This window comes from Pseudorasbora parva, chromosome 1, assembly GCF_024679245.1.
Source record: "Pseudorasbora parva isolate DD20220531a chromosome 1, ASM2467924v1, whole genome shotgun sequence".
In the NCBI taxonomy this organism is placed as follows: Eukaryota; Metazoa; Chordata; class Actinopteri; order Cypriniformes; family Gobionidae; genus Pseudorasbora; species Pseudorasbora parva.
In genome coordinates, this window is record NC_090172.1 from 47,326,352 (window position 1) to 47,350,192 (window position 23,841).

A 23,841-nucleotide genomic window follows, 5' to 3' on the forward strand; every position below is an offset into this window, starting at 1 on the left:
TGCACCTGATGTGACAACCTTTTAACCTTTAAACTCTTAGATACTGGCGTGGGGTTTGCGTAACCTGAAGAGTTTCCAGCTGGCCAGTGTGACATCTCCCAGTCTTCAGGTGGAATGTGGAGCAAGTGTGGTTCAGTCGTGCGTCATTCGAAATTCTAAGAAGAACCCCAACTTTGACATCAACACCCTCTTCATTGATGTCGTAAGCTCTGGATTTAGATTTTCCAGTTATTATCTACATAATTTTGTTGAAATAAAGCAGATACAGTTAGGTAAGATTCAACTTCAGTGTGCATTCATCAAGGACGAATACAAAAATACGGCATCTATTGTAACTAACAAAGGTTAATAGTAAATACCGTTGACATTTGGCTGAGCCCTCTTCAGACATTTCTTGTAGATACTTCATGTAAAAATCCGGTTAAGATATCAGATTTTTTGTTACAGCATGCTGCTAACCAGTTGTGACAGACTTATATACAACGTGGTCATGGTGTCCTTCACATGGTGGATGTTTCTTGAGTGATGACTGGCACAGTAACAATGTTCCCCAGCAATGAGCGTCAGTTCTTAATTCTTAAACGTAAGATAGTTTGGATTCTGTTCCAATACTCATCTAAGACTGGGAGGCATCGCATGGAAAGAATGCTGAATGACTGGGAAAGTTATTTGCACTGTCAGTCGTGGTCAGTCCTGTGCCATACCGTGTCATGTTTGACTCAGTTTAGGGTGTTAAATACTTTCACAGAGAACGAGAGGAGAGAGAGAAAGGTTCTTTGGAATAACAACTGAAATGGATAAATAAACAAGTCATTATGTTACAAGTTAAAAGTTTGGAAGTCTTGCATCTCTTTACGTTCACATCTCTGCTCTTCTCATTCACTCTAGCGACTGCCCAAGGAAGAGCTCTACATGCCCCCATTGGTGATTAAGATTATAGACAACCGACAGTTCGGCAGGAAGCCTGTTGTGGGCCAGTGCACAGTCCACTCACTGAATGAGTTTCGCATTCAGCCAGAGATTCTGGAGAGAGACCCTACAGAAGAGGAATTTGGTGAGACAGAGGAAATAAGAAAAATACTTTAAAAACCGTTTGAACCATATTGTCCCTAAGGTGAATGTAATTTCACCAAGTACAGCACGTTCCTGGATCAACATCTTTAACATTAATGATGAATAACATTGGAATCAACCAATCAGATTTGAGAGACACCTTTACCGTTTACATCAAGTTTAGGTTTAAACCCAGGGTTAGGTGCTTCTACATCAGTGTTATTCATCATTTCCTTTGATTTTAGGGAAGGGTTATGGGTAGGGTTAGTTTTAGGACATTTTCGGACATGAATGTTGTTTCAGGAGCAGCAAGATGACCTTGTTATTAACTACATATCAAAATATATTTTTAATATTTTAAACACAACAGATACATTTAAAGGTGAGCTTGTACTGCTTAGGGAATCAATCAGTCATATTGGAGAAAATTATTTTGAGATTTTGTTTAGGGTTGCATATGAGAACTGGTTCTTATTTGGAACCAATTCATGTAAAAATCAAATGATTTTCTTGATCCTCGGTTCCATTAACAGTTTTCGAGTGTGCATTCTTCTGACGATGTGGATGAAACATTATACTTAAAGGGTTAGTTTACCCAAAAATGAAATGTATATCATTAATGACTCACCCTAATGTCGTTCCACACGCGTAAGACCTCCGTTCATCTTCAGAACACAGTTTAAGATATTTTATATTTAGTCCGAGAGCGTATCTAAGTGTATGCACACTATACTGTCCATGTCTAGAAAGGGAATAAAAACATCATCAAAGTAGTCCATATGTGACATCAGTTGGTTAATTAGAATCTCTTGAAGCATCAAAAATACATTTTGGTTTAAAAATAACAAAAACTACGACTTTATTCAGCATTGTCTTCTCATGATTCGGATCGCGTGTCAAACTGTTGAAATCACGTGACATTGGCGATCAGAATCATGAATCAATACACTGATTCATTCCCATTTGAATCTTTATTTGAGGTTTGAAAACAAATGCGGAAGAGAAGACAATGCTGAATAAAGTCATAGTTTTTGTTATTTTTAGACCAAAATGTATTTTTGATGCTTCAAGAGATTCTAATTTACCAACTGATGTCACATCTGGATGACTTTTATGATGTTTTTATTCCCTTTCTGGACATGGACAGTATAGTGTGCCTACACTTGGATACGCTCTCGGACTAAATATGAAATATCTTAAACTATGTTCTGAAGATGAATGGAGGTCTTACGGGTGTGGAACGACATTAGGGTGAGTCATTAATGACATATATTTCATTTTAGGGTGAATTACCCTTTAATGCTATACAGTATTTATGGTATATTTTCATCAACAGAGGAAATTGCTCACACCCCTAGAGATGAAGTTCTGGTTGATATCGATGACAAGGAGCCTCTCATTCCAGGACAGGTATGATCTGTCTTTTGACCTGTGACTTAAAATGTCCTTCTTTTTCTTGAGCTGATTGACAAGGTGACATGTTGTGCTGTATCCATATCTCTTCCTCAGAAATGCCTTTTGAAGAATGGCTTTATACCAGTCATTCTCAACCAGGGGGCCTAAGGGAAAATTCTAAGGGAGCCTCAAAATGTCACTTTAAATAAGTAAAATCAATTTCATACATGTAATGATTATACATTATTCTAGTTTTGCCAAGCTCTGAAATATTTTATCAGATACACGTAAAAATCCATATCCAGTAAATCACAACAACTGGAAAAGTCATGGGGCCTTTGAATATTGTTGTGGACACAGCAGTCAGAAAGTTGAGCGCAATGAATACACATTTTATTTTTTCGTCTGTTATGATGTGAGTCCATTTGGCTTTTAGGAGCCTTGTTTAGAGTATGAGGTATGCTGTCATGGCAAGGTTAAGGACCTCTGAGTATACACATTACTTTATAAGGTCTTCTAGGGATTGTATTCTCCATGCCTTTATTGGTGGAATTTAAGTGTGATTCTAGTTGTGAAACATGGCAATCACATCCTGTCCATTATAAAGTCTGGGTTACGGCATTGCTCCAGCGGGACACGACATTTGTGGCACTAAGAAAGGCAGCTTCTTGAAGGATTGAGAGACAAGACCACAATGGGCATAGTATTGAATTCAATTAGGTATTAGTAGAAATGCTGTTTCACAAAAAAGTTTGCGATCTATTACTCAAATTTACCTTTAATTGTAATTTAGGAGTAGTCTTGTAATGTTGCTATGGTGGCATGTTAGTCAACTTATGACATAATTGGGGGTGGGTGTGTGATGAAATCATGAACTATGAATTCAGTAACATGATGGAATATTGTTTGGCGCTAGCATGTAGGATGAAGGTTTACACCATCTTGAGACAATGACACGCTTCGCGTTCTGAGAAAAGAGAGGCCAGCTTTAATGACTCCTTCTCGAGCTGTCATCAATTCCCTCTCATAACTACGACCTAAAAATACTCCCAAAAAATAAATAAAAACAACATAAAAAAATGATCAAGGGGGATTAGGAAAATTGTTTCCATGTCTCAGCTTTAACCTCTCAGCCTTTATTTGTTCATTCACTGGAAGAAAATCTAGACTAGAATATCAGATTCGGGCCCGCATGGCCCACTTGGTTTCCTTGGAAATGTATCATACTCACAAACGGCAGTTTATTTAGGTTTTTGACCTTCCAGCACGGCTGGCAGTGCTTCCCTGTGGATATGAGACGTTCTGTCGAACGCAAAGTGGAAACAGGAATATTTCACGCTTGCCCTTTTGAGCTCAGTTTTATAAGCCCACGCCCAGCTCTAGTTAAGAGTCATTAATGGGGATTTTTTTTCTTCTGCACTTGCTATCTTTTCCGTTGATCTAATCTGAGAACAAGATTCAAGATTCAGTGTGTGACAAAGCAGGCTAATGTTTTTTTTTAACCTGCAGTGTCTTGCATTTGGTAGCCAATTATGAACCTGAAATGTGCGATTCAGATGGCATCATTGGCCGCACCATTTGTGGTTTGTCTGAAATCAGTTGCATACTCGAGAAATAACCACATGTTTGACTCTGAAAATGTATTGCTAGATACACAGTAAACATCCCCTCCAGTTCTGCTCCTGATTTCAGATGTCTCGTGACCACTGCGCTATGGGCTTGATTTATAAATGTGCATCCATCAAATGGCTCGTTCTTGCTAACAAAAATAAAAGAAGGACCACAACCACAGTCATCTGTGGTAGAATCCCAATGTCCCTTATTTTTGTCTATCAGAAATGTTTGATGGAATATAGGATGTGAAGGAACTGTGGGAAAATGGGCATGTTAACTGTTCATTTTTGTAAAGAAGGGCTATTGTTGCATGAGTTTGCATGCTCATCACTTTTTGGTTTTGCTTGAGGGTGTAGACGTTTTTCTTTTGCACATGTCAATCATGCCTTTGATTAGCAAATTTGGCAGCTCATCATCTTTACGTTTTCTGTTTTATACCATGTAGCGTTCATACATTTTTCAGGTTCCTCCAGGGTAGTTTTGACATACAGTAGCAAGGTCTCTCGTATACCGGCCAGCTGCACTGGTTTAGAATGAAGTTTCAGGGGTCTATCGCACTAGAAGGAAAAGCAATTTGATCCCTGGGCCGCAATCCCACATGACTTCTAGAATTCCAGTGGGAGCTTGAAGCCAAAGAGGAAAATATGATCGTCTCTATGTGGCTACTGTTTGGAATCTGATGGCAGTAAATGGTCTGATAGTCATTCTGAGATCTGGAAAAAAGATACTCGATATCTCCAATCAATATCCTGTGCACAGTAACTTTTGATTGTTAAAAATAAAAATTCTTCTTTAGACTTTACTCTTTAAGAATGATTCCAGCAACCATGTTTTACACATTTATCAAAGATTCCAACTCAGACAGTTTGCAAGGGTTCACAATTCACAGAAATCTTCACAAAATGCTACTTTTGCTTGCCGTATTTAAACGAAGGGAAAAATCAACACAACCATTTTAAAGTTTGGGTCAATTTTTTTGATGTTGTTTTTTGAAAGAAGTATCTTACGCTCACAAAGGCTACATTTATTTGAACATTTGTGAAATATTACAATTAAAAAAATATTGTTCTATTATAATATACTAAAATAGACTAAAATAGGGACACCAAAATTATGATATACAAATAAAATAAATAAATTAGGTTTTATTTAATTCTATAAACTATAATACTGATCTGCCAACATTGTCGCTATATGATAAATTAAAATAAGCTGATAACATCACCGTTTTCTCCAGAACGACTGTACAGCCAAATCAAATTTAGTTGCAATATTGTCCTGTTTAACACTCTGAAGCTGCTTTGAAACAATCGTCATTGTAAAAGCGCTATATAAATAAAGCTGATTGATTGATTGATAATATATTTAAAGTTTCAATTTTTTTGACAGCTGAATTTTCAGCAGCCTTTACTCCAGTCTTCAGTGCCACACGATACTTCAGAAATCAGTCTAATATGATGTTTTAGTGCCTAATAAACATTCTTATTATTATCAGTGTTTTGTGGAAACCGTGATGCTTCTTTCCAATAATTATTTGATGAATAGAATGTTAAAAAGAACAGCATTTATTTAAAATAGAATACATTTTTTTTACTCTTACTTTTGATCAATGTATCATTGCTGAAATTATTAACTTCTTCAAAAAACAAACAAAAAACAAATCAACTTTTGAATGGTTTAGTTGATTTTGTAAATTTATTTTGTATGTGTTGTTTCTGCTGATCTGATTCAGGTGTCTGAACTGCAGCACTGATGAAATGTTGTTGTCAGGGTTACGTTTATGCCGAGTTCACATTGTACGATTTTTAAAGTCGGATCACTGTTCTTGTCACATTGCACGATGGATCAGCGACAGGGGGTTACACTTTTGCGACAACTCTGTCTACGTTTCACAACCAAACACACGAGAGGTGATGGAAAAATATAGCAAGATCACGTGTGAGGCCGGAATTATTAAAAAATGGTTGCCTGCAAGAAGCTTGAAATCCAATTTCTGCGCTGATTTGCTGCAAAAAGGTGAAAAATGTAACCCCTTCCCGAAATTCCCTCTGCCGTGTATCTTGCTCTCTTATTGGTTGTTGGTCATCGCTGTTTTCAGTTAGACAGGTCCAGATATTTATCATGCCAAATATCTCAGAAGCACAATGCGTGATTGTCATCGATTTGCCTCCAATTTCGGGAATTTGTCGGCTATTTTGCAAAATCTGTTCAAAATCGGGGGTTAAAATCATGCAGTGTAAACTCAGCTTTAGTGTTTTTTCCTTCATGTGATGATGTGCTTGTGTTACTTGTGTTTCCTTTCAGTTTAGTCTTATTAATTCCTTGTTAGTTGCCTTAAGCCTAGTTCACACTGCCTGATTTTAGCCCCGATTTTGACTCGCCGACAGGTTTTGCGAAGTCGCCGACAAATCGGTGCTCGTGCATGCGAGTGACAATCACGTAGTGTGAATGATCAAAGACACGATCAGAGAGAATCGCAGACGAGTAGCCGACCCCCGTGAGATATTCGGCATGCTAAATATCTGGAGCTGTCGGCGATTCAAACTCCTGCTGTGTGAAATGAGTTCTGACTGAAAATAACATCTGCAATGACCGACAGCCAATGAGAGAGTGAGATACAGGGCAGCGGGAGGTTTAGGGAGGAGTTATAGAGCAGAATATCAGTATTTTAATGGATATATTTACAATTCTTTCAAACAGAAACAAAGCCCAAGCCGAAGCAGCAGCACATGCAAAATGATTTACCTCAAACTCTCTTTGCAGAACACAATCCTTGCCCCCTCTGTCTCTACAACAATTTCCTCCGCCATAATCTTTTTTTATTTTTTTCCACAAATCAGCGCACAGACAATTTGGAGCAAACTTTGTGCAGTTTATCATTTTTAATAACAATTCCAAGTGTCGCATGAGAACTGGTCTCACACACGTGTGATCTCGCGTTGTTTACTTGTCACATCATCGCACGTGTAGTTGGGAAACGTAGTTTGCACACCGGAGAGAGAAGGTTGTCGGCGATTGTTCCTCCTGTATAGTCATGCAGTGTGAACTCATCTGTCGTCGATCCATCGGTCAGTAGCATTCAGTCACTACTGTGTGAATAGAGCAGTGACCCGACGAGTTTGAAAATCGTGCAGTCTGAACTAGGCTTAAGTTATTACTGCGTTTCTCCGGTGTCTAGTTTAGTTGCCTTTGTTTGTCCCCTGTATATATTGTTGTTAGTAAGTGTGTGGATTATGCTGCTGCTTCTCCTGGTTTTCTCTTTTGTGGTTTTCCGTGTCAATTAAGTAGTACCTGCATCAAGCATTTTGGATTGGACCGTACACAACACGACAGTTGTATAGTCCCACTAAATTATGCTAGATTGTAATAGTCTGTTGCATCATTCACAGCCTCTAGCACTCATAACTGACCTCTTTGATAGAGAATTAGGCCATGCAAATTGCATTCAACAGACAGTGTGTGCCAGTAGACTAAAATATATTGGGATTTTTTTTCTTTATTCCCCCTTAAGCATTATAACTTATAATATCTTCCCCTCTAATGCCCTGTGTTTTGTGTTTGGTGGTGTACAGAGTGGTACAGCAAGCTGATCCCAACAGTTTGCATCAAATGAAACTCGAACCCCATCAACTCCCCAAAGACTTTGCTTTGGCTTGGCCCAGACCCCAATACTATTCCCTAGCGGTCTCATAAAAAAATGCTCCCTGGATCAGGTTCGTCACTTAAAGCAAGTTTTTGATGAGGCCAAACACAACCTCATAGGGGAAAGTAACACCAATCCAGTGGCTTTGTGGATTTGCTACGGTTTTGAGTGGGTTAAACGATATACTTCAGAAACAGGGCGCTAAAAGCAAGGACCCATGTAAAGGGACTTTGAAGAGGTTTCTGCGGTTAAACTTGAGGGAGAACTACTGAAAAGGTTTCATTTTGATCCTACGTCTTGGTGGCTTCGCCCAAAGGCCTTTAGACAGCAAGAGAGGCAAACAGCCCTACTAATGTGTGTACTTCAAAATGTTCTGTAATGCAACTCCTCTAGTTGGAGGACAACAGCAAACAAAGCGGCCTGGTCCTAATTAGCTGTTCTACTGAGTAGCTGCGTGGAGTCCTCTCTCTTGTTGTATTTATTATGCCCTGGCACTACACAGCAGAAGGCGCTGTGAGGGTTCAGTCCTCCCTCTGATGTGGTAAGTCCTCGTCTTGGGCAACTGCATCCCCCCGCTCCTGGCTGCTCACCACCGGCGCCACAATAACTGCCACCCCCTACCCCCACACCTCCCCTGCTAGGGGTCGACTCTGGGGGAATGAGAGCGCTCGATGACAGGCCTTCGCGACCAGGTCCCTGTTTATGAGCAGCCGGTCTGATGGCCTGTTGAGCTCAGTTTTCGTGCCTTTCTTAAAAGAGCCTGTTTGAAAAGGTTACCATAGACAGGATGAACTGTCCTTATGTCTTGCACTTATTAGAACATTTAGCTGTTTTTTTCCCTGATGTTTAACACCATATCCAGCATTCTTGATTGTATTTAGACTGTGGTGTAAAAAAGAGCAAGCTTGATTTCGCATAATTTCAGCAGGATGTGGTCGCTGCATGGGAAGACACATCTCTGGCTCGGCTCTGCTGTTTGTAACACCAGCCTACCATAGCATTGTAATCACCCACACCATGTGCATCAGAAAACAAAGGAATCGGGAATGCTTCGGCATGATTAGCACGTGACGGATGCGGTGAGGCTCATCAGGATGGAATGTGTAAAATTGCTCCGCGTAAAATGTGTTTATAGTTAAAGCTGCCGTTTATCGCAAGGCATTTTTGGATTAGATTACTTCTTAGGAAATGTATGTAAAAATCTCCAATTCACACAAGATAGAGACCAAAGTAATCGTAGTATTATTTGCATTCTAATAGTTTTTTATAAAACATCACGTAATTTATAAGCTGTTTTCATTATGGTGACCAAAAATCTTCTCACAAGGATTTCAGTGTAACAGCAGAACTGTTTTACATGATATATTATCCTTTTGAGGGGAGCATTTGTTGACATATGTAATAAGATTTCCACTTAAATGATATTAAATGTTTACCCTGATCATTTTATTTATCACAACACTTTTCATAATGCGCACAGGGACAAATGTCTTTAAAATGACACTGTTACGCTAGGTTATTGTTACTTCTTGGAGAGCTCTCTCCTCAGAATTCAATTATTTTATTCCATTGTTCAATCCGCAAAAATGCATTTTTACCAGTGTTGTTTTATGGCTGGTGTGGCACTTTCGCTGCAACACGTTCCCATAGAAAACACTGGTTTTATTTAGCGTTGGGAGGCGCAGCGCTGCGGAATATAAATGCGTGTTGTGTCTGCAGCTAATTAGCGTTAGCGCTTACATCGCAGCATGAACTCATCCTACTGTAGAGCCCCTCATCTGTTAGAGCTATTATTGAAGAAAGAAAGAAAAAAAAAAACACTTTTGAGCCCCATCCAGGAAAAACAACAATCTTGGGGTGTCATTCTTCATCGGGGAATCACATTTCATGGTCCTGACCTTGGTAATGATTTATCTATCGGCTAGAAACACAGCCCCGTCTGAGTTCACAAACCGCAGGTCGAGTCAGAGCGTTCGGTAGGGTTGCCATCTGTACCTCATTGACGCTCTCTGTTGCATCTTAGTCTGATAGTTCCAGACCTGGCGTTTCAATCCACTGTCTGCTCCATAATATATACTGTCATCTTACTTCATCCATATATGCTGCTGATCTAATGTGTTCCTCTGTTTTCATGCAATTTCTCTTTATAATCGTCATAACTGCGGCCAGGATTGAGCTGTTGACTGGTAGAGCGTGGTTTAACATGCAGTTGCGCTAGATTTGTCTTGATAAGGATATTTAATATTACAAATTCCAATTACAGCCTCAAACATTTATCATTTAAACCTGAAACACTGTTTTGCTTTAGACTTTGGTTAGCGAAATGGAAAGATTTGATTTTCTTAGATATTATAAATGCTCCTCTATGATTGCATATGTTTGAAAGTGTGTTGATTAGCGAATGAAGTGTGTTTACTAACGCTAACCAACTAACCAATGCTTCTGGTTTATAACAGGCAGACGGCACCAACTCTGCCATTATTAACATCTCGCCTTCTCAGTCCAGCCTCCATGTACGTATGTATGACACCATCACCTCTTTCACCATCTCTTTCCATCTCTGCAACTTTCATTTCATCATGACTTGAGGTCATTGAGTGGATAATGTTATGGTTTGAGTCCGGGTTTTTTTTTTTTGCCTTAAATTAAGTGGGAAAATAATATTAGATTTTTTCTCGTTATGTGTTTGTGGTTCATGGCACGTCACCTTTATTCATTCAGAATAGCTGTGACAAAGTCAACAAGCGGAATACACATGAGATGTGGCTTGAGTTCTGTCCTGCATGCCCTTGGTGTATACAATGCATGGACAAGTGACATCACCCAGACCAAGGTCTGACTAAAAAATATGACAAAATAAATGTCCTGGTTTCACAGAAAGGGGTCAGATTATGTTAGGATCAGGCCTAGTTTAATTAGAACATCTAGGTAGATTTAATAAACATACCTTAGGAAAAAAAAAACATTACTGGTGTGCACTTTGAGACAAAACAATGACACGGACAAAGTTTAAGATCAACTATGCATTTTAGTCCAGGACTAGGCTTAAGAGGCGGACAGTAGTGGAGTATTTTTATTTTCTAAGTAATTTTATTTTTCAAGTATATGTACTTCACAACATTCTAAAACATAATATTGTAATTTTTACGGCACTGCCTTTCACATTGAATATAATTTAATACTTAATTACATAAAAATGTAGTGCTGTATACTTTTACTCAAGTAAAAGTAATTAAAATTTTACCTGAGTACAAGTAAGAAAGTACTATAATGTTTAATGTAATTAAGACTTTTATAATTAACTTTTATTTATGAAATGCAGTGCAGTAAAAAGTATAACATTTATATATTATGCTTTGGAATGTAGTGATGTAAAAGTTTTTCAAAGAAAAACACTGATAACGTATATACTTAAAAAATGTACTTCAGTAGAAAGTAAAAAATACTCCACTACTGTCCGCCTCTGCTAGGCTTAAACCACATCTGTGAAACTGAGGGAAGATCTATTCTCTCAAAACAAGTCTTAATATTACTAAGCCATTGTGCTTCTCACTTTGCGTCTCACTTTAAGAGATTTTTAAAGATGATATTTAAATATGTGTAATGCGGACACTAATGTAAAGTACACTATGTGGAAAAAAATACGTGGACACTTGTTTAAAGAATTGTTTTGGCTTTTAGGTGTGTAAAATCAAGCATTCAGATGTCTTGTGTCTGCACAAAGTGAGGTCCATATAGAAATGGTTTACTCAGTTTGCCGTGAAAGAACCTGACTGGCCTGCACAAAGTCCAGACCTGGACCCCAATTGTTTTGGGATGAATTGGAACTCCAACTCCAACCTCCCCGAGGCTCTTGCATCTGAATGTGTGCAAATTCCTGCAGCCATGTTACAACATCTTTCATATTCCACAACATTCCCACAGCATGTTCCAAGCCTTCTCAAATGATCGAAAACTATTTTAGCTGCAAAACTCCCTGTCAATACCCATGGTTTTGAAATGAAATGCTCAGACAAGCTCATATGGGTGTGGTGTTTGGGGGTACACATTCTTCTGACCATAAAGTGCATTTCCAAATGATATTTACACCAGTTTAATTAGGTTAACGATATATAACGGAAGATATATGCAAGTGGGAGATCTAGCTGGTTTTGTGAGTGGTTACTCAAGGTTTCTAACGCAATGAAGGATTTTGTATTTGTGACTTACTGCAGGAATTTACAGACCCATTATTTTATTTTATTTTATTTATTTTTGAGGCAAAGCTAATTTGCTCTCATATTTGTCTTTTACTCTGTAAATTTCTGCTTCAGATTGGTTGCAGAACACGATTCCTCCACGGACATAAATCCTGTTTTGTGTTAAGATCAAGGAGACTTAATGGTTTTAAACTATCCTTTCTGCAGTTTTTTAGTTACAGGAATTTAATTTCCAACAGAGGAAAGTCAGGATCATGAAAGAGGGACATAGAAAAGCGAGGCAAGCATATAGGAGAAAGGTGTGTTCTGATATCTTTTTAGGCCCATTTACTCTTGGATGTGGTGCAGGTCTTCATGGGGTAGATCCAAATTGGTTCTATTAAAATGATATGATCTCCACAGCTTCAGGACTTTGGTTCTAGTCCTTATGACTTCATTACACAAGGCTAGGACCAAGCTGAATCCTTTGATATAACTTCTTGTTTATATCACACTCTAAATGTAGTACTCTTTGCCTCCACTTGCCAAAACATAGAGGTTTCTTTTTCTTTCTTTTTTTGCAAACAAAGATATTTATTTTATTAGAAAACATTGAAACCAGATGATCAAAACCCAAATTTTCTCTTTCACTAGAGCCAAAGTAAATAGGGCTGTTAAAAGATTCCCAGTGTATTGCCCCTCATTGCCAAATGTCAAGAACAGAAAGAAAAGGAATGAGTGAAAGGAAGAGAAAGACAGAGAGAGAGACAAAAATATGTATTCAACCCTCAGTTTTCCACTAATGAAATTTTGAAGATGCAGACTTTCTTTGAGCTTGTCCTGTCCTGTTGCGTTCAGGAGCGATAAAAGGTAATTTCCTCATTGTTTTTATAATGAGATGTTTCACTGATTCAGTTTTTTTTTAAATGTGTCACATGAAGTTGACATAACTTTAAGATGTTATATATTTATCAAATATGTGTAATGAAAAAAAAAAATATATATATATATATATTATATATATATATATATATATATATATATATATATATATATTATATATATATATATATATATATATATATATATATATATATATATATATATATATATATATATATATATATATATATATAATATTTGGGAAAGGTCACTTCAGGTGTCACAAGTGCACCGGTCCTCCCTTACTGCTTCACTCCCTCACTCACACTCTAGACTACAATTCCCAGCATTCCTCCTGCTCATCACCAGCACCTCATCAGCACACTCATCACTGCAATATTTTTGTAGGGTTAGTTCAACCAAAAATTAAAGTGAAGTCATTACTGACTCACCCTAATGTCGTTCCACACTCGTAAGGCTCTCGTTGATCTTCAGAACACAGTTTAAGATATTTTATATATTTAGTCCGAGAGCTTTCTGTCCCTCCATTAAAAATGTATGTGCGGTATACTGTCCATGTCCAGAAGAACCAGAAAGGTAATAAAAACATCATCAAATAGTCCATGGGACATCAGTGAGTTAGTTAGAAATACATTTTGGTCCAAAAATAACAAAAACTACGACTTTATTCAGCATTGTCTTCTCTTCTGGGTCTCTTTTCTATCCGCATTCACGACTCCGCACTGACGCTGCTGACATGTTATCTGGTGCACCCGAGCTTCGTTTATAGTCTGAGGGAGACGCACGCTGTTAGTGGTGGAAATGTTAGTAGTGGAAACCACTATTCTTTCAAGATAGTCGTTCATTATCAATTTGTTCACCAAAATGATTCGCTCAGATACATTCACTGATTCATTCAGTAACCATTTTTTAATATTATATAAATATGACAGCAGGTGACGAAAAAGAGTGTTTTATGTGTAATGTCTTAATCTACTCATTAAATAAAATAAAGTCTAAATAAGTGGTTCAGATGACCAAAACAGGACCAAACCCGGAAGAGAAGACAATGCTGAATAAAGTCGTAGTTTTGTTATTTTTGGACCAAAATGTATTTTCGATTCTTCAAAAAATTCTAACTCATTAACCCACTGATGTCACATGGACTACTTTGATGATGTTTTTATTAGATTTCTGGTCCTTCTGGACATGGACAGTATACCGTACATACTCTTTCAATGAAGGGACAGAAAGCTCTCGGACTAAATATAAAATAACTTAAACTGTGTTGAGCAGAGGTCTTACGGGTGTGGAACTACATTAGGGTGAGTCATTAATGACATAAATTAATTTTTGGGTGAACTAACCCTAAGCGCACACACTGCATCTGCATTAATCCGGATACATTTCAAAATGCCGTTTTCGCTTCAAAACACTCTAGTGTTTTTTAAAGCATTTTTTCCCATAAACTTTCACATTCACACTGAAACCTTGGAAAACACCAAATAAACCTTATTGTGCATGCAAGAAACCTTATAAATGCTTACTTGAATTATACAGACAGAACAGATAACGTTATCATGTTATTCTTCTGGCAGGATCATTTTATTTAGCAAAATATCTCACTATGCACTGATGCGTCCAGTTTGCATTCAGTCAGCATTATTTGGTCTAAAACTGCCCTCATGTATTGCTGCAGGATAGCAATTGTGAGTACATTTTCTGTTACCTTTGCAGGACTGTGGTATGAAGAGTGTAGAAATAATTTTTAGCAACAGTGTAAAAGTGAATAGCACAGACACAATACCGGTATAAAGAGAGATTTCTATTGGTACAATATGAGTCACATGACTAAAAATGGATCATCGCTTTCGAGTACCTCCATTTTCACAGTCCACACTACAACACGAGAACAGTGTTTTCAAATTTATATCTTTAATACATATCTAAGTTTCTCCACAAAACATCTGTCTTGAGTGTGATTTCGTAACATTAGGTTTATTTATAATAATAATAATAATGGATAGAAAAAGAGAGACACTCTCAGCAGAGATACAAAGTAAATATCTTCCAAAATTTTCATAATTTGCTTATTCTTTTGCTTTAGTAGGTTACCAACAATTTTAATGCCAATTATTTAATTTTGAAAACATATTTTTTCTTTATATTACCACAGACTTATATAATAAGTATAATTTTGTCCTGGAACATACTTTTTACTTGTGGATAGGGTCCATCACAAAGGGGTCATCATATTTGATATCTTTTGTATACATTTTTTTGTAAACCCCTGTTTTCAAGTGTTTTGTTCTTGCTTTCTAATGTTCCTCTAAAGCAGGGCCTATTCTATTCTATTCTATTCTATTCTATTCTATTCTATTCTATTCTATTCTATTCTATTCTATTCTATTCTATTCTATTCTATTCTATTCTATTCTATTCTATTCTTTGTGAGAACTTTGCCAAGCCTTTAGACACTCCAGAGGACAAATAATATTTTAACAGTTTTGCCAGTCTCTCGGTCGTAGCACTTGACATCCAAAACACATCAGTAGTTTTGAGAAGAGAAAAAGAAACATGTCGAACTGTGGTTGCTCATAAAATGGAATATTGGTTGGTGGCTTAATTTTCTTCAGACCATGCGAATATGCTAGAGGTTATTTGAAAGAATGCCTCTGCTCAAATGTGCAGACAGCGAAGGAATACAGCAGACTTCTTAGTGAACAAGAGGCCTAAAATCAAAATAAATTCAGTTGTAAATGTATACTTACATTGAAAAGTCCCTTTAGCTATATCCAACTTCCTAACTGAGAAGGCCACCATGGGTGTAATATTGATGTGATATTGTAGATGCTAAATCCAAGTTGACACATATTTATTATTCACATTTACATGTATGGATTGAGGCAGATACCCTTTTCCAAAGCAGCTTACAACAGAGAAACGTGGGGGGGGGGGGGGGATTTATAATGTTTTATATATATATATATATATATATATATATATATATATATATATATATATATATATATATATATTTATATGACTGTACTGACTAGCTTTCATTCTGTTAGTCAGCAAAAGCACATATTGAACATGTCAAGTGCTATGAAATGCTCTTTAATGACATGTGCTGTCTCAGTCCATAGCCTAAGCAATCCTCTTCTCCACTGGTAACCCAGTATAATTTAAATGGTTCTAATTATTCCAACATAATTAAACGTTAAACACTATTAAACAATATAATAGCGGCAGTGGATCAGTGGTTCATGTAGGTTGTCTACAAACCAGAAGGTTGGTGGTTCAATCCCCGGTTCCACCTGACCAAGTGTCGAAGTGTCCATGAGCAAGACACCTAACCCCAGCTGCTCCCGACAAGCTGGATGGCGCCTTACATGGCTGACATCGCCGTCGGTGTATGAATGGGTGAATGTGAGGCAAAAATGTAAAGCGCTTTGGATAAAAGCGCTATATAAATGCAGTCCATTTATAAAGTCTCCCCCTTATCTAATTTGGCCAAAAAACATAAAATATTTACAAAAAAATTACTCTTTTCATCAAGTCACACCCAAAGCTTGCTGGGAACTACAGTTTCAGCAAAAATCATGTTTGAGTACTTGATTGGTTCAGATTAACCCCAAATAAACCCCTAATCTAGTAGATTGCACATTTAAAAGAATTACATTGATCGAAAGCAAAGAAATCATGTTTAGAAGAGAAACACAATTTTGTTGCGTAGATCGCAAATAATAAGATTATGTAAATTGGACAATGTGTGTTTTCCTTTTTTCAGTGTTTGTAACAAAGCTTTCACCCTTTTTCAGGACTTATAATTTTTTTTTTTTAAAGTATTTTTTTTTTTTATGTGGTAATTCAACCTTATGGCACGTGGAGGTAAGCGGTCATCTCCGGTCGTGCAAATGGTTTGTCGGATCTGTGCGCTTCCACAGATTAAAATCTCACACTTTAAAGCACCTAATTTAATAAAACAGGCTGTGTGACTGTAAGGAGCAATTACCTCAAAATGTATATCCGTATGCAAGTTTGAATATATTACACAAAAAAAAAATCTTTAGCTATCGTCACGTACCAGTGATTATGTATCATGCCATAGGTTATTGACCCCTGTGGTAATTCAAAAAGACACTGTGAGCTGTGTGTCATCTGGAGATTTTAGATTGTGTCTTTCGTTGAAGCTGTTCATGTCAATAAAGTGCTGTACACATACAATTTGACAAATGAACTTGTGCCTCCATTGGACTCAGTTATGAAATATTGTGGAGCCAGATGTGGTAAGACTTTGATGTACACTGCCATCTTTTGTATTTACTTGCTGTGTCCAAAGTCACATATTGCCTGAGTAGGTATACTTCATTTAAATAAAAAAAGACTTTGTGACTGTTAACATAGGGTTCTACATAATATGGATGCGTGTAGTATGAATGAAATTCGGACCCGCCATATTGTCACTGTCTCGCTTACAGCATCAGTTACTTCAGTTATGCCACCATACCTTATTCAACGGTAGTAGTTGGTCATCCAGATACTTTTTGCCTACTGTAATATGAATGCCATGAATATGGACATGCTACTCTTTTCACATACTGTTTTTCGCCTTCTATAATGTAGGAAAGTAGACGCATACAGATGCAGGCACTAGTAAATACGGCCGTCATCCCCAAACCATGACTGTGTGAATGTAGCTTAAAAGTGTAGTGTGTAATATTTATGAGGGTCTATTAACAGAAATGCAATGTAATATACACAACCATGGTTTCAGTGGCGTATAAAGAAAGAAAGACCTTAAATAATGAAATGTTGTTTTAATTAGACTCTGGTCCCCTTACAGTGTTTTGTATGTTTTTTAAATGGACAAACTGCTCTACAGAGCGCTAGCTACTCTCTGCTGTATCAGAAGACAACATATAAGTCCTGTGTTGGTCACCATAGCTTCTCTATGTGCTTTGAAAGGGAGGGGCGAGCGCTGAACAGTTGCAATTTGGTTATATCATATATATATATATATATATATATATATATATATATATATATATATATATATATATATATATATATATATATATAAACGGTTTCAGATGCTGCTAAAATTTACACAGTGCACCTTTAAACAGTCGCATACTATATAGTATATAGTGTATGTAGTATGTATATCTTGACAGCCTCTACTGCACTCTTCACAGCATTCATGAAAAACAAAGGACTGTCTGAATTGTAAACTCATGGAAAAAATTTTACCTGCTTTAGATCCTTTCCACCAACTCCATGTCTCAAATTCCTGAAGCCATTTTGGATACTGCTTATATTTCTGAACGAACCATCAATCAAATCGCATGGAATGTCTGTACGGTATTTTCAAAAGTCTGTTCATTTCCCAATTAACTCTCCATTTTTCTCAACTAGTGCACACAAGCCCTTTTAGCCAACTCTACCAGTGCTCTAGATTAACCTTTACCTCAGGAATTGAGAATGTTTGCAACCATTTTAACAGGTTTTGCATGAATGAATTTTTGGAGGAGCAGTTAAGTTCCCTGTTTTCCCTCTGCCTTTCCGACCACCCTGTTCAAGTACCGAGCCGCTCTGGGGCATAGCAACCAATATAAATACTCTAATTTTCATACATTTTTAAATTCCTGATGTCTGAAATTTTATCGTACCCTTAACATTATCTTTTCATCTGTATAACATCTCTTTCAACGGTGTGTTTCCATTTTTGTGAGCATGCACGCACATATACACCAAGGTTTATACGAAGCAGTACTTATTTTAATAATAGCCTTAAGCCCTAAAACCTTTGGGTAGAGTATAGAATAACTAAACACATACATGTGGTGCACTCGAAGTGTCTGGGTGACCAGAAGCACATGCACACACACTCATTACACATAATTTCAGAGGCAAAATGGAACATTATTTCCTTGGTCACACGCAATCCGATTAACACAAACTTGCGCACAAACACCTAAGACGCACACACAGTAACTCAGATGGAAACATGGCTGTCACGGCGTCCTTAGGCTCCGCTTTAATAGCTCTTTCAGACAAAGAGAGGAGACATGTGGCAGTACTATGAAAAGCACCATTCAGGGCCGGTTAAACTGCCGCACAGCCAGGCCAACTCAGCCTAAGTGATTCTGAAGGCAGCTTCACAATACACTGCAAATCCTTACCGCATGCCCCATCCCATTTACCCTGTGTGCCGCCTTCTCGGTAGACGCATGAACCGGGAGACACTCCCCCAAAAACGTTTCCTTCATGTTACCTTCACCTTCCTGCTCTCTTTTTCTGCTCATCTCTTTCTCTCTGTGAATTACTAACGCTGAGTCATTCATTTCTCACCATAGTTATGCTGGCTTGAAATTATTGCATAATTTTGCTTTCTTTTTACAATCTCTGACCTGAGACCAACATTTTTAACTCTAACTTTTAAAGCTTTCTGTTTACAGCCCTTCAGCCTATTTTGACTCTCTTTTGTAAATGATTGGACTTACGGTTTTTAAAAATTTGACTGTAATTTGTCCAAACTTGACTTCCGGTTACACATATGTGGTGCACTTGTCTCTTATTTGTAAGTCCTGTAGCTTTATTAGCATCTTCTAAGTTATTAAAAGTAAAATAAACCACCATTTAAGGTGCACTTATTATGATTTTTTTAAGTTGAAAGTGCATGATAAATAAAGTTATTGCCTCCCAAAAGAAAGAATCGACTCTGAACCGTCTTAACTCTTTCCCTGCCAAACACAGAATTTTCCGTTACTTGTGAGAAAACGCATCCAGGCCAAAAACGGATTTTTTTGTGTTTCCGTGTTTTAAAAGTTAGGCACTAGAAGGTGCTATTACGCATCTCCTGAATGTGTGCTGAATCTCCTGATGAAAACGCACACGAGTAAGACGCAGTAAAATAAGCGATCATATGTAATCATATGCATATGAAAAATAACGTGATCACAAACATTAAACAGCATATGAATCAAAACGGCCTAATGTTAGTGAATGAAATGTGGACCCAGGACGAGCCACAGGACTGTGAAGCATTAGGGGTGTTAGGTGTAGGGGTGCTCTGAGTCTTTCACAAAAACGTGATTTTCTCAGCTTTTTGTTAAAAATGTTGTTGGTTTTTTTTAATGAAACTTACCCATATTCAAGTGTTTTGTGTTTAAAAGAAGAGGGTCAGCTCTTTCTTTTGATATGTTGCTTGTTCAGACACTCATAAAACAAAATATTCTATGTGCTATTCAGTTTTGGTGAAAATGGTCAAAAATCCTGGCGGTGGCTGGTAACTTTTTTTGAAAATGCTGGCGGGGAAAGAGTTAATGAGTCTTTTTTTGTGTGTGTGACGGTTCTATGTCACTAGAAAATACATTTGCATAATGCCTATGCTGTACGTTGTCCGCCTGCAGCTAACTCCTGTTATTACTGTCCTGTACTATTACCTAAAACTGTCGTTCTTACTACTTTCAAGAAAGTAAGGAGCAAGGTTTGTTTTTTGTGCAAGATCAGTAATTCACTTTAGTGCTTGGCTAATGTATGCACCATTATATAGTTTACACATGTGTTTCGCAATAAATTAGAAATAAACGCATGGGTTTGTTGATGGACATACTCTTGTTAATGCTGATGTTGAGGAATTACAGCTGCAACATCTCAGAATGTACCTCAAACTGAGTAGCCGATCACTGAGAAACGTCCTCCTCATATTGTCCTTGTGATGGAGGTTCGGTTTGGGTTTCCAATGTTTCATCATCGGTCTTGCGCTCAAATTGATATGGTAAAATCAACATCATCATTACTGTCTTTACAGTGTGTACAATCGCTGAGCTTTAGGAAGCTTCAGTTATGGTAATGGGAGTTTAGCTTCCAAAACGGGTATTGTACATGGTAGCCCAATCACAAAAGACTGGGCCATCTAGCCAATCAGAGCAGAGCACAGCAGTTTTGTGAAAAGAAGGGATTTAGAGAGACTTATTAATCCATAGAGTCGTTTGAGAATCACTGAAAAAAAATTTGATGTGCAATGTATATTATGAGAAAGTGAAAGTGTTTTTTGACCTTTGGTGCATGTATGCCTGTTGTACTAGTTCAAAAAAAAAAAAAAAAAAGGAATCTTTAAAATAGCCTAATAGGGGCACTTTAAAAGTTTGAGGTCAGCAAGGACGTGTTAAGTTGATTAAAAGGGACAGAAAGGCATTTTTGTCATGAAAAATTTCTGAGTGTTTGGCATGGTAACGGATATGACAATGTTAATATTATTGGTCTTGGCAGAATTGATCTGCTATACACTGCTGCTGCAAAGCAAGTACAGTACTTGCTACTGCCAATACATACATGAAACACTGCCGTGAGCAAGTAAGGCATGCTGCTGCTGTACAATATCGCGTACATGAATTACCCCCAGCAGATCTATACAGGTGGAGCTGGGGAAGGTGGCGGGTTTCTGAAACCGCACTGCAACTGCTGCAGCAAATGCTGATCACATATTTGTAGGTTGAGCAGCAAGTTCAATAGTTACTGATACAGTAGGAACCAATCAGCAGTGATTGATGTCAACATTGATGGTTCTTGGGCACCAAATATGTATATTAAAATGATTTCTGGAGTAAGGATAGTATAAATTCAGCTTTGTCACCACAGGAATAAATTATATTAAAAAAGAAAACAGTTCTTTTAAATTTAGAATATTTTTTTTATTTTATTTTAAAATTAGAAATGTTATTGTTTATACTGTTTTTTTTATCAAATAAATACAGTCTTGGTGAGCATAAGAATATATATATTAAACATTAAAAAAACTTACTGACTCCAAACTTCAATGTTTGTCTTGATGATTTTTTTTTGACCATTTCCAAAGCAAAGTAGATTCAAACTCATGTCACCCACATATAACTCAATGTGTCAGAACAAGTGCACTAAAAATAGGCCATAAATATATTTGACTACATTGAGTTTACTGTACAACACACATGTACAAAGTGTGGGTCTGTGACAGTAAACAGGATATTTCCTCCACATACAGACACTGTAAACACACATAATCGTTTACAGCAGTGGTAACCTATATGACACACTCTGACACGAGCACACACACATTCCATGGCATGGCATGTGGCATGTGGGGTAATTAAACAACACTGTTGGTCCCCCTTCCTGGCCACCAAAATCCATGCCACTCTGCCACACTCCCCAACGACTAAGATGAGGAAAAAAACTAAATATCCTGGCATTGCTCCACCACTACTATTTTTACTCCCTTATCGTAAAAGTTGTAAGAACGATGGGAGCGAAACTTGAAGTCTCTCCCCGGGGTGAGTCGAAACTGGCTTTCTAGAAGAGAAAGAAGTGTGTGGAGGTGCAGCCAATGGAGGAATCTCATTTCTTCCAAACACACTGCGTTTCATGCCACGGTAGATCAGTCTGACTTTCATCCATCTGTCACACAGACACACATGAATTTGCACAAGACTCCCATCATAATCAGGCTACTACACTTTTCTTGTTTTGAGGCAGTGTCGCTTGCAAAGGGTGTTGTCCTCATTAACAACACTCTTTTGTCTTTTGGTTGGATGGGAATGTAGTGCTGGCTGAGGTGGGATCTGCCTGATTTGTACCTTTTTGAAAAATTCCCACATTTTCCACATGGAATGAGCGAGCGTTGGCGAGACTTGCAGCATCAGTGGTGATTAGCACATCAAATTGCAGCAGAACATCAGCGTTCCTGAATCATACCCGTGAAAGTACCAGGAAAATGACAATATGAAAGCTTACTTTCTAGTTTCAGTTGATATGCTCACAATTACCAGCATTACAGCAGATGAATGATTTATCAGTCACTTATGGAAAAGATTAAGTTATGGAAAGGGTTGTTTCCACTGGTCATTTGGTCTGTGGTGTCACTGTCACTCATGCATGTTTCTGCTTAAAACGTTTTGACATTTGAGGGTATTTTCTCTTGACTCTTTTTCTGTCTTCACTTTTCCTAACCTTGTCTTATTGTTTGTGTTGAATTTGTCGGACATGCTTTAGATGGGACAGTCGGTAAGTTGAGGCCTTCGTTGCTTTCAGACTTGACGTTCCTATTCATGAAGTTACAGATTTAATTAAAGGGATAGCTTACCCAAAAATGAAAATGTGATGTTTATCTGCTTACCCCCAGTGCACCCAAGATGTAGGTGTCTTTGTTTCTTCAGTAGAACACAAATGAAGATTTTTAACTTCAACCGTTGCAGTCTGTCAGTCATAATGCATGTGGATTATGCATCTCTATCTCTATGAGAGTAAAAAAAAAAAACATGCTTAAGGCGGGCGTACACTGTGCGAATTCGGACACTCGGAAGGTCGTGAGATATTGCAGACGCTACGACTCATTTAATTTGATCATCGCATCAAATCAGCTGGTACACGGCACGACTGTTTGCACCGCGAGCCGGCCGTGATCACACGAGTTTTCATGTAACACAGACACCTGAGCTTTCAATGTTGCTGCTATAGCTTTAGATACAAAAAATAAAGAAAAAAGATGTGAAAATGATTTGTTGAAAAGCAGAGAACAGCCATTCCTTTTAACCGTTACCGAAACAACCAGAGGGAGAGAGAAGAGTGCACGTGAGAGAGAGAAAGTGTGTGTGTGTGTGTGTGTGTGTGTGTGTGTGTGTGTGTGTGTGTGTGTGTGTGTGTGTGTGTGTGTGTGTGTGTGTGTGTGTGTGTGTGTGTGTGTGTGTGTGAACTCAGTATGTGGCAGCCACTGAGCTAATAATAGTCATATAGATTGAGCGTATGTGACGTGCTTGTGCATGATTTGGCAATAGGGGACAGCCATATGCTGGTAAAAATCAGGCCGACTCCCCAAACTTTTTAAACATGTTTAAAAATTATCGTAAGGTCGGGAGGTGCTCTTAACGTGCTCGGCTCGTCTCGTATTTCCTCTCACACGGTGCGAGCCGCGACCATACGAGCATCCACGATGTCCACGCGATTTCTCCCGAGAAAAAAAAATCGTCTGTGAGTTCGTACGACAGCAAAAATCGCACCGTGTACGCCCGCCTTTAGACAACATGCACAAAA

General features: G+C 37.8%; 1 protein-coding gene across 9 annotated transcripts in view; it reads left to right on the forward strand.

The window, feature by feature from the left end:
- The window catches only part of dysf (dysferlin, limb girdle muscular dystrophy 2B (autosomal recessive)), a 102,363-nt gene that overhangs the window by 56,200 nt on the left and 22,322 nt on the right, over positions 1–23,841 (forward strand). For 5 of the 9 annotated variants that reach the window (XM_067443190.1, XM_067443214.1, XM_067443171.1 and 2 more), the window contains 3 exons: positions 41–202; positions 889–1,054; positions 2,390–2,463. In XM_067443190.1, the coding sequence (XP_067299291.1) occupies positions 41–202; positions 889–1,054; positions 2,390–2,463 (402 nt within the window). Of the gene's footprint in view, positions 1–40; positions 203–888; positions 1,055–2,389; positions 2,464–10,161; positions 10,219–23,841 lie in introns of all 9 variants that reach the window. The other 4 variants (XM_067443155.1, XM_067443204.1, XM_067443146.1 and 1 more) reach the window with 1 other exon arrangement.